The sequence below is a fragment of the Ambystoma mexicanum genome, chromosome 1p (assembly GCF_040938575.1).
Source record: "Ambystoma mexicanum isolate Mex_15411 chromosome 1p, UKY_AmexF1_1, whole genome shotgun sequence".
Taxonomy (NCBI): Eukaryota; Metazoa; Chordata; class Amphibia; order Caudata; family Ambystomatidae; genus Ambystoma; species Ambystoma mexicanum.
Window position 1 is genome coordinate 100,479,969 of NC_090921.1, and position 11,147 is coordinate 100,491,115.

General features: G+C 49.0%; 1 protein-coding gene across 1 annotated transcript in view; it reads right to left on the reverse strand.

The window, feature by feature from the left end:
• The window catches only part of LOC138455260 (N-acetyllactosaminide beta-1,3-N-acetylglucosaminyltransferase 2-like), a 127,204-nt gene extending 116,686 nt beyond the window's left edge, over positions 1-10,518 (reverse strand). The window contains exon 1 of the mRNA XM_069607096.1: positions 9,935-10,518. Within this exon, the coding sequence (XP_069463197.1) occupies positions 9,935-10,433 (499 nt within the window). The 5' untranslated portion in view covers positions 10,434-10,518. The remainder of the gene's footprint in view (positions 1-9,934) is intronic.
• Positions 10,519-11,147: the final 629 nt, after the last annotated feature.

Consider the following 11,147-nt stretch of genomic DNA (forward strand, 5'->3'; position numbering starts at 1 on the left):
CAAGGTATGGTCGCAATTACTGGTGTCAAGCATGGTTCAGCTTCAGCCCTCCCACATACAGGCAGTCGGAGGGCAGGACTTCCTCAAAAACTCAATGTCTACAGAGCTCTGGTCCTCTCTAGGTTGGACTACTGCAACAGCCTCTTCCCCAATATGCCTTTTTCCTCCCTTGCCCGCTTCAACTAATCCAGAATAGGACTGCAAGACTTATCCTTGGCCTTAAGCCCAGGGACCGCATCCCGCATCTCTCCAGTCCGAGAATCTTTCTCCACTGGCTCCCGGTTGCTGCTACAATCAAGTACAAGACCCTCTAATTCATCCACAAGGCTTTCTAGGGCCTGGGACATCGCTAAATCCAATTCTCTCCCAAAATGCATCCCTGCTAGAACACTTCGGTCTTCTAGCTCCAACTCTCTGCAGAGCCGACATTTCACCAAGAGTGGCAGTAGATCTCCCTCCACCACAGGAGCCTCCCTCTGAAATGGTCTTGTTGCCCCTCTCAGGTTTGAGCCAGATCTCCTTAAATTCTGGAAGCTCCTCAAGACCCCCCTTTTTATCTTCTTCCTTCCCTCTCCCCTGCCCTGCTAACACCCCCCATCTGTTGCAGTGACTGGCTGCCTGGTCTCCCTCTGAGTTCTATGGGACACCAGCCCACCCTACCCAGTCCCCTGCATCCCAGCACATGCCCACCTGGCCTCCCCTTAGCACCCCCAAAACCATGTGGCCCTCTTTCCCCTTACCCCACCCTTTTTAACTTGTACTCTCTCCTCTTGCCCTGCACTCCCCTTCCCATCCTAGCACTTTGCATTTTGTGCAAACTGCACTCTCCTCTCTCTCCCTCGCACTTCTTGTTACTTCACTTGCACGATTTGAATGTCACAAGGCCTAGTAGGACCATTATTGTTATCTTTCCCCCTTACCTCCCCCCATTTTGGTCTTGTTGCTCCTTGAAACACCATTTGTTGTGTTTTGACAAATTGATTGGTATTTAATTGCTATATTTGTACATTTGGTATTGTATGTAGTCGTAATGAAACTGGATGTTTATTTTTTTAAACATATCTTTATTGTTTTTACAACAGTTTAAACTCACCCCTTTGCCACCCTCTGTCCCCCACCATTTTATGAATGTTTAAGGTTTTAATTAACTTCAACACATTAAATAAAAAATAAAGTATAGGTACCTTGCAAATATCCAATAAATAAATTAATTAAACAGGCCTTCCTTCAGCCAATTGATGTATAAGCACTATGTGTTTCTTTCTTTAGAGTCCTGTTAAAAACAAGCACTGGCAAAGCCAACAGTTTTGGCTTGTGTATCGGTATTAGGCAGTTGACTCCCCAATACCCGCACCATTTTGCACCTGCTACCAACAATAGCCAGCTAATACCCCTACGGCTGTGCCTGCCAAGTGCCTTTTTCTCATGCCTACACAAAAGCCAAAATGGTGGCATTGCCAATGCTTGCTTAGTTTTGCCACGGAGGAAGCAAACGCCCCACTATAGGAAAAGCCTGTGGAAATAGAAAGTATGTGGGGGCTTGGCACTTTCGGCATTTGTGTAAGGACATAAACGAGTACCATGAACAACATGGCCAATGGCCAACAGCAAATTCTATCTATTACACAACTCTTGTCACATTTAAGGGATTTAACAAATGTATTTCTGCCTCCAGAAATAGATATCTGATCCGCAAAGGGTTCATTACAACTATTTGGGATCATCTGGTCTGATCTCTTGGCACAGGGGGTGATGCATGAGCCTGAAAGACAACAGATTAATGGCCACTGTCAAGCGCCTGCAGCCATAATAAAAATGTCTTAACCAAGTTTGCCTCCAGGGACTTTATTTCTATGGAATACAATTCCCTAATTTTCTTTAACTAAGAAAAGACCAGGGGTGACATGTCGTATGCAGAACATTGTAATACTACAGCTGTTATTTTATTATCTGAATTGGGGGGATGACACGCGTTGAGATAAGAAAAGACTATGTTGGCTTTGCCACTGCTTGTATTAAATGTTCCCCTCTGCCCTTCAATATTTAATAGCACAGCAGCTAGCATTTCAGTCACCTCTTGGCGCTAGTAGTATCCTCTGCAATGCAGGCTAGTGAGGTTTCTACTGATTTGCAGATGACGTCCACCCTGCACTGCTTCCAGGCATTGCAGATGTTGTCAGACCCCCTTTGCTTGCCAGCATTGCAGATGTTGCCAGACCCCCTTTGCTTTCCAGCTTTGCAGATGTTGTTAGACCCCCTTTGCTTCCCAGCATTGCAGATGTGGTCAGAGCCCCTGTGCTTCCCTGCATTACAGATGTGGTCAGACACCCTGTGGTTCCGCACCTTGCACATGTGGTCAGACACCCTTTGCTTCCCAGCATTGCAGAGGTTGTCAGATCCCCTTTGCTTTGCAGCATTGCAGAAGTGGTCAGACAACCTTTGCTTGCCAGCATTGCAGATGTGGTCAGACCCACTTTGCTTCCTGCATTGCAGATGTGTTCAGACCCCCTTTGCTTTGTCAGACCCCTTTTGCTTTTCAGCTACATAGGAGCTTGCCTTGCATTGGTCTCTAAATGATAGAAACGTCAGATAACTATTAATATAGGTTGCACTTGCAAATGTGCACAGTAGGTTGCTTTGCCCTCTAGCTTCCTATGTACTGTGCATGGAAATAGTGTGTAGATTGAATTTGCTCAGTTGAAATGTGACCTTTCATGATGTGTTACACAACAACGCACTTGAGCAAAAGGTACTTAAAGGGGTGTGAGGAAGACATGCCACGTTTAGCCAGCTAATAAACTGGAGTGCCAGAGGCATCTGCACATTTGGCTCTCCAGATCTTTTGGACTACATCTCCCAGCATCCCCAGCCATTACAGTCACTTGAGAGGGATTGCGGGAGTTGTAAGCCAAAGCATGTGGACGTATCCGGTTGCAGACCTGTGTGAGCCAAATAACCAAATGACTGATGTGATTCAAACGCCTATTTAATTATTTCACAATGTTGTGGCCCAGTTTAAAATTTCTGGAGATGGGTCCAATTTTTATAATAACACGAAACAAGCAGATTTCCTCCTACCCACAAACTTTCGGCCAATCATATCTGCTTGCTCCAAATGGTGTTAACCATACGGCAAAGCCATTCTGTGGGCTCTAGAGTAGTGGGCCTTTGGGGAATGAGGGTGGTGTGGTTAGAGGGAAAGCGGAAAGCCAAGTATCCAGGAAAGGCTGGATGAGGAGGGAGTGAAAAAGCGTAGCTTGAGGGAGGCTGTCTGAAGATGTACAGGTTGGGCGAGGGCAGGTCAGCAGGTGTTACGTTCCTCTCACGGGCACACATACAATAATGACGGACACCAGGTTTCCACGTCCCTCCCCATTATTCATCGTACTCCCAACTGCCTCCTTTCCCTTTGTCCCCTCCCCTTCCCTTTCCCTCTACAGCTCCCTCCCTCGTTCCCTTGGTCCGTCCCATTTAAAGTGACAGGGTCCAATTAGTCCATAACATCCCCCCCTTGCTTATCACAGAAGTTCGTGGCCTACATCTTTTCAATGAGGCGAGGGGGTCTGCATATGATTCGCTGTGACAACCGTTTAGCTCTCCAGCCTCCTCCTCTGGAGCTTTCGGCAGGGGATCCTCGGGCGGTTATGTCTGGGGTTCCTCTTCTTCTGTTTCTTCATCCATCAAGGGTGTCCCTTCGTCAAGATCCTCTTGGAACAGCTTGCAGAAGAATGAAGCGTTCCTGGTTATCTCTCCACTTTCTCCCTTTGCTGTGATCTTTAGTCCCTTGACTTTGGTGACCACGAGTGGTTTGTGCCTGTATCTGGAGTCGGTTTTCCATTGTTGGTTTTGTCTGACCAGTACGACCTTGCGAACTGTGATTTGATGCTCTTTGGCCTTCCGCTTTTGATCCGTCCATTCTTGGCTTTCCTCCTCTTCTCACCCTCCCGTTCCCTGATCTCGGTGTCTTCGTCCTGGGTGTAGCCTTCCAGCTGCGGTAGTCGGTCCATGGTTTATAATTTATCATGAGTTCTGCTGGGGTTCGACCGGTTGTCTCATGGGGAGTATTTCTGTAGCTCCTCAGCATCTGGGATATGGCTTGAGGCATGGACACCAGATCTGGCTGCTTTCTGGCGTGTTCTTTTTATGGTAGCCATAAATTGGTCCACCATGCCATTGGCCTGCGGCCACAGTGGCGTGATCCGTTGGTGGTGGAATCCTAAGTGCGCTGCGAACTTCCTGAATTCTTGGCCTTGAAATGGTGGGCCGTTGTCAGTCTTTACAATGTTGTGGACAACCCATTCACTAAATAGCTTATCCATTACGGCCACTAACTGGCAGAATGCAGTGGACGGGATGTGCTTCTCCAAGGGAAAGCAAGAGTACTCACCAATGGCTACCAGTAGATGGCCTCCTTCCAGGGGCCCGTAAAAGTCCATTGCCACCCTTTGCCAGGGTCCTTTGGGTAGTAGGACTGTTTGGAGCGGGCATTGGGGTCTGCTTGCTGCTGTCACCTGGCATGGTGGGAAGTATTTTAGTGTGTCCACGACTACTGTGTCCATATACAGGAACCACACCTGGTTGCGCAGGATCTTCTTTGTATTGGGTATACCCCTGTGCCCTCATGCACAATGATGACTACGGCTTTCCTGAGACTCCTGGGGGCCACTAGTCGATTCCCTCTCAGAAGTGTTCCCTGGTCTGTTTTGGCCAGGTCTCTTTGTATCCTCGCCATTCTCAGCAGGTCTCAGCAGGACCCACCTGTCCACCTCCCCGTTTTCAAAGCGTTCTGTGGTCATGTGTCGCCATCTGTTGGTATTCATGAGTCGGATGGCAGCCTGGATGGTGGGGTCAGTCCTAATCTTTTCGGCGAAGAGATCCTTTATAATGGCACATGGAAGGGCACTGAGGGTTAAGTTTGCAATGTATGCTTCTGCCTCGAGCTGCATGTTATTGTCTGGTGCACTTTTGGGGTGCCTTGACAAGTAGTCTGCGGGGTTGGCTTCACATCCTGGCTTATGAACGATGGTGTAGTCGTATTCTTGTAGTCAAATACCCCACCGCTCTATACATGATAGCATCTTGATTTTGGTATTCCCAAAGAGCGAAAGGAGTGCTTGATGGTCTGTTATGAGGACAAATGTTCTCCCCATGATGAAGTGGTGAAATTTCTTGCATGCCTAGACCGCAGCCAGGCTCTTACGTTTCTCTTGGGAATAGGCTTGCTTGATGGGGGTGAGCGCTCTGCTGGAGTACGTTACTATGTGCATCTCAGCCTTTCGGTTTGGGCGGTCTTGGCTAGGATGGTGCCAAGTCCCACACGGCTCGCGTCAACTGTAATCTCTGTATTCCACTCATGATTGAAGTATGCCAGTTGGCAGTTATATGCCAGTTCCCTCTTGATGGTGCGGAAGGCGTTTTGACAGTCTTCATTGCATGTAAAGGGGATGTCTTTCTTGAGAAACTGTCTAAGTGGGCTGGTTAGTGTTGCGTAATGTGGTAGATAATGGGCGCATTATCCTGCCATTCCCAGGAAGGATCACAGGTCTGTAACCTTTTTCGGGGCCTCAAGATTAACTATGGCGCTGATTTTGCTGGGGTCTGCCCTGATTCGTTGGTCAGAAAAGATATGTCCGAAGAAGCACAGGCTGTGTTTGTTGACGGTGCACTTTGGGCCATTGAGGGTGAGGCCGGCTTCGGGGAGGATAGTGCACACCTGTCTCAGTGTGTCGTCTTGGTGTTCCTGGGTGACGCTGAACATTAAGATAGCGTCAATATAGTTGAAAGCGTTGGTGATGGGTGCTATCAGCCTGCGTATTGTTTATTGGAATATCTAGGCTGCTGAGGATATTTGAAGTTGAGTCGCTTATAGCGGAATAAGCCTTTGCCATGAAGGTTATTATAGGCCTCGATGCGGGGTCGATGACCAGCTGGTGGTACACTTGGTTCAGATCTAACTTTGAGAACCGGGTGGCCCTCGTTGAGTCTGACCAGCATGTCCTCGATGTTAGGCCCAGGATGTTGCTCCCTCTGGATTGCAGTATAAGGAATCTTCATATCTACGAAGAAGTGTAGGCGTCCAACTGACTTTGGTACTACCATAAGGGGGACACCCATGGGGTGGGTGCATCGACTCTTTCGATAATGTTACTGTCCAGCAATAGTTGTAATTCATGTGTCACTCTGGCCTGTAGATGAAATCCTATCCTCCGGGGGTGTTGCGGTACAGACCGTACCATGGGATCAATGTGGAGTCAGATGATGGTGTCCTTTAGCATGCCTACGCCCTTGAATAGGTTAGGGAAAATCGTTTTCAGTTCGCCGATGTCCAATGCCCTTTGAGATAGGGTCCATAAGGTTTGGGTCTGTGATGGGAGACCCTGTATCATTTCGTACTGGTCATACTGAATATCGATGAGTTGTAAAGCGGTGGCCGTTTTGTAGCTGAGGATACATCTCCTGCAGAAGAATGGGCCTTTGGATTGTAGTGGAAGAGTTGCTCCCCATCCGAAGATGCAAGCTTGGGACGGTTGTAGTGGGTATGTGTCAGCCATGGTCTCATATGTGTTTTCATTCATCACATTGACTGTGGCTCCTGTGTCAATGAGTAACGGTGTATGGAGTCCTCCACGGTGCTCTGTCACTTTCAGGGCAGTACAAACGTCAGAGGTGTTGTATATGAGCCGGACATATTCCCTGCTGTACCGGTCATATTCGTAATATAGTTCTGCGCCTGGTGGCTCTTCTTCTACCGGAGGCTTCTCATACGGGTCATCTGTGGTGAACTCTCGTCCGGGTCTTTGATCTTCCACCTAGCAGGGCTGTGTGCAGAAGAGGTGCTCTGGTGTGTCGAAAACTCTGGCGGGCGTGTCAACTTGTAAGTTTTCTATGGCTCATATGAACCCAGGGTGTGTTGCGTATGTTGCTGTATTTCTGTTGAGGTTGGTCCTCACACTGTCCCTCTTTGGGTACGACCATGGGTTGGCTGGCCTCGTCGGGTCATATTTCCTGGCGGGAGTCAATTGCGGGGGCGGTCTGTATGCTGGTAGTAGTGGAGCCTTTTCCTGGCACATGATCTGGAAATGGTTTTCCTAGCCGCACCTCATGCACATTTGGCCGATGGCCGGGCATTGGCACTTGTGTGGAAATTTGAACCCGCAACTGTAGCATTCTCTTTCTGGTTGGGCTTGGCAGTTGGTGTTCAATGTGTCCTGGCGGGGTGATGTACCCCGATGTCGGGCCTGCCCTTGTGGGTTGGTTAGGATGGCGGCAACCGTGTCCATTTACTTCGGGTTCTCTATATGGGCTGCTTCGGCGTCAACTCGTTTATAGACTCTTGCCAGGTCTGCGATCTCCTGCAGCGGGAGGGGTTCCTTTAGCAGGTGTTTCCTGAAATGCGACGACACACACCCTTCTATCACCCTTACTCTAATGGCTTCATCATCATTGAAATTTGCAAAGTCGCAATACGTTAGCTTTCTCTGAAGACGAAGTATGAATTGGCTGATTGTCTCATGGGATGCCTGGGCGCACTGATTGAACGTATATCACTCAGAGTCTCTGTTGGTGAGGACTACCCGTTGTCCGTTGATTGCATTGGCAAGGAGTTGGTAGGTGGACTTCTCTTGTGTAGGGATGGTCTTAATAATGCCTTGTATCTCCTTTCCTACAAGGTTGGTGAAGATGTCCAATTTGTTGCGTGCATCCCGGTTTACTACCATTCTCAAATTCTTTAGAACTCCTCCAACCACTCCTGCCATCTTTGGCCTTGATCTTCCTGTGGTTCCAAGGTGAACGGATTTGGGTGGCGTAGGAACGTCACTGGGTTTGTGGGGGCTACTCCTGCCACGTTTTGCACTGGTACAGGAGCTGCTCCTGCAACCCCTTAAAACATGGCTGCACTGGTCTTGTGAGGCACCAGGGGTGTTCCCTTCTTTGCTTATCAGTGCGTTGTCTGTGCTCACTGCCTTGGTTGGTGCTGCACCTGTGGTGCTGGTGAGTATGGCTGTCTGGTTTGTGGACCGGGTACGCCCCCCCATCGTGGGCTGGTTGGTTGCTTGTATGGCCCTCAAGGCATCTGGTATGCTGTTTTGACTTGTGTGAGCCTGTTTGTCTTTGAATCGCATAGCGTGTGTGGCAGGAGGCTTCCTGGTATGCAGTCTCTGGTGGGGTTTGGGGAGCACTGGTCTTGGTGCCCCACGTGTGACAGTTGTTCTGGGTTGTATTTGTCAGCAGGTTCGGCGCCTTTATTGGGTTGCGCTCCTCGTGTTTTAGTGGGTATGGCTGCAGGGGCTTCTGAGTAGTCTGTGTGATACGGACTATTTTTGCTTTACTTTTTTGCATTCTAGCGGGTTTATGTGAGGAGGCCGCGTGGCATTTGTAATACGTGCGGCGATCAGTGGGTGTGTCCGCTCCTACGTTGCTCTTTACCTTGGAGATGCAGGTAGCTTTGTGCTCCACGTGGCGGTGTCTCTCTCCTCTGGCACCACTTGTAGTGTCAGGGATCATCTCTTTACTGTGGCAGTCGTCCACTATGATTCCAGGTTTCTCGTCTGTGTCGGTCTCACTCACCGTCGTGTATGCTTCCTCTGGCACCCTTTCTACGTCCTCGGCAGTCCTCCTCACCATCGGCCGGGTCACTGGCATCAACCACCTCCTCAGGTGGTGCAGCATTCTTCTGTCCTCCGGCAGTCTTCTAGTTCTCCTCTGGCTCTGCTGCTGCTCTCCTTGTTGGGCGGCATCCTCCGGCAGTCTTCTCCCTCTCCCCGACTGCCATACAGCTGATCCGCTCCTCTTTGCATGGCCACGCAGCCCTCCTCCCTGCGCCGTACGGCTGATCTGCTCCTCTTCGACGCCCTGGGCTAGCCACCTCTTCTGGCTTCACCTTAAGACTCGCTACACTTGGACGGCAGCAGTCGTCCTCCTCTCCATTCTCCTCCTACACAAGATAGTGGCCGTGGGCCTTGACTTGTTGCCAGTTGTTACGTTCCTCTCACGGGCACACATACAATAATGACAGACACCAGGTTTCCACATCTCTCCCCTTTATTCATTGTACTCCAACTGCCTCCTTTTCCTTTGTCTCCTCACCTTCCCCTTCCCTCCCCAGCTCCCTCCCTCGTGACCCTGGTTCCTCTGGTTTAAAGAGACAGGTTCCAAATTAGTCCATAACACCAGGGAAACTGTCTTCATTGCAGTGAAAGTGTTGAACAAAATCCCACATGGAAGTAATTGGGTCCAGTAGAACCCATTTGCGAATTGTCAACTTGAATTGAAACGAAGACGCTGATCTTACAGGTGAAAAATAGAAAAGGGACTAATTGCAGCAAGAATGGCAAAGCTCCAGCAGTTCCATGGCCGCCTCTACTAATATTCAATTCTACGAAACACAGTTCTCGCACTTGTTTTTTAAAATATTTCCCTACTGATCTTTAGTTATGAAACTGTACATTTAATAAAATCCCTAACATCAATAATGGACCTTACTTCATACCACGTCAAGTGCTGTGCATGGACCCATGTTTCAGCCAACTTTTTAGTGTCTGACTCAATTAGCGACACCTAGCAATTGAATCCTAAAAATGCCACATTCCTCTTTACACGTCTGCCCACCAAGACACATCCATGTACATTCCTGCCTTTGATGTTGTGTTGCCTCCCCACCCAACATGGCGCCTATGTTTTGCCATTCAGAATTCTAGTGCAGCAGATGGCGACATCTGCGCCATTGCTCTGGCCTTAACATAGGAAGGTTCCTATCTGCTGATGGGTAAGCATGCCCTGGGTTGTTGGTAATCACCTGAGGAGTGAACGGAGGTAGCACCCTAGCAAACCTAATTTGGTGCCTACATTCTTTTGCTGACGGCAGACCCTGGGAAATCACACCAACCTATCACTACCACCCATGGTGCAGATATCATACAGGCATGTGACGTACCTTTAAAGATGAACTCTGCCTCTTTGCATTTGTGATGCAGCCATTCGATAAAGCAGCGCTCCTTCAGCGACAGGTTGTGGTGACATTCAGCAAAGTCCCACAGCAGGATATCCTTAAACTCTGCAGCCTCCTCCACCACCTGCTGCATCGTCACCGGATCAGGGGACTGGGCCATGAGGAAGATATGCTTAACCATGAATCCAGAGAGTTCTCCGTCCTTGGCCCATGTCTGCCGCACGGCCGTTCTTCTCGCAAGGGCCTTTGGGTGTGACTTGGTTGCCAACAGGAGCAGCAAACTCTTCCCTGGCACATGGCAAATGTCTGGCCTGTCCAGCTCCAAGCGACACTTGTAACGCTGCATGTACGGAAACTCCACATCATACTGGTGCAGGTTAAAGTTGTAGACAAATTGCCCATCAGACATCTCCATGGAGGCATTACCAACCATTTTCGTAAACTCAGTAATAGTCAAGAACTTGGAGTGGGTGTCTTTCGGCATGGCTGCATACTGCTGCCAGTTTAATAGCAGAAAAGAAAGTGCCAGAGAGGTCCACACCAGCAGGAAAAAGCTGCAACACTTCAGGCACCCCCACTGTAGTCTCATTGCTTCCTTGGTCACCTGGTGAAAAAGAAATGAAGAGTGTGAGACACATATATACAAAATGACAGCAGATGACAACGGCCAAGGCTGCCCCATCTGTCGGTCTCTCTGCCTTCCAACACAATGCAGGCCCAAATGGTCTTATAGCTGTCTTTGCACTTACACCATGATTACTCTACACCACATGCATGCCTCAGGTCTATAAGCCATACACTCATCCCATCCCTGCATCCCCGTCTGAAAGGCAACCATTCTGTCAGCATTAGTCTCCATTGTATAGATGAGCAGCCACATGGCTCTGCAGGAAGTCCCACCCCCTCCTCCCACCTGTATGCTGGAAGCCTGAAACTGTGCCATGCTTGACACCAGCGGTTGAGACCATTCCACAGCGAATATTCGAGAAAAGGTATCCATTGAGAAAACCTTATCAAATGTATTCCCGAAGAGATGACAATCTAATGGAGGAGCACCCCGAGGGAATATGAAAAAGAGTGAAAGAGAAGCTGGTGAGGTCACGAAAGACGAGTGTGACGCACAGAGAAGACTGGCTGAAGAAAAGAGTGTATGGACCCCATAGAACTGATGACGAAGTAAAGAATCAAGTAAACTTTC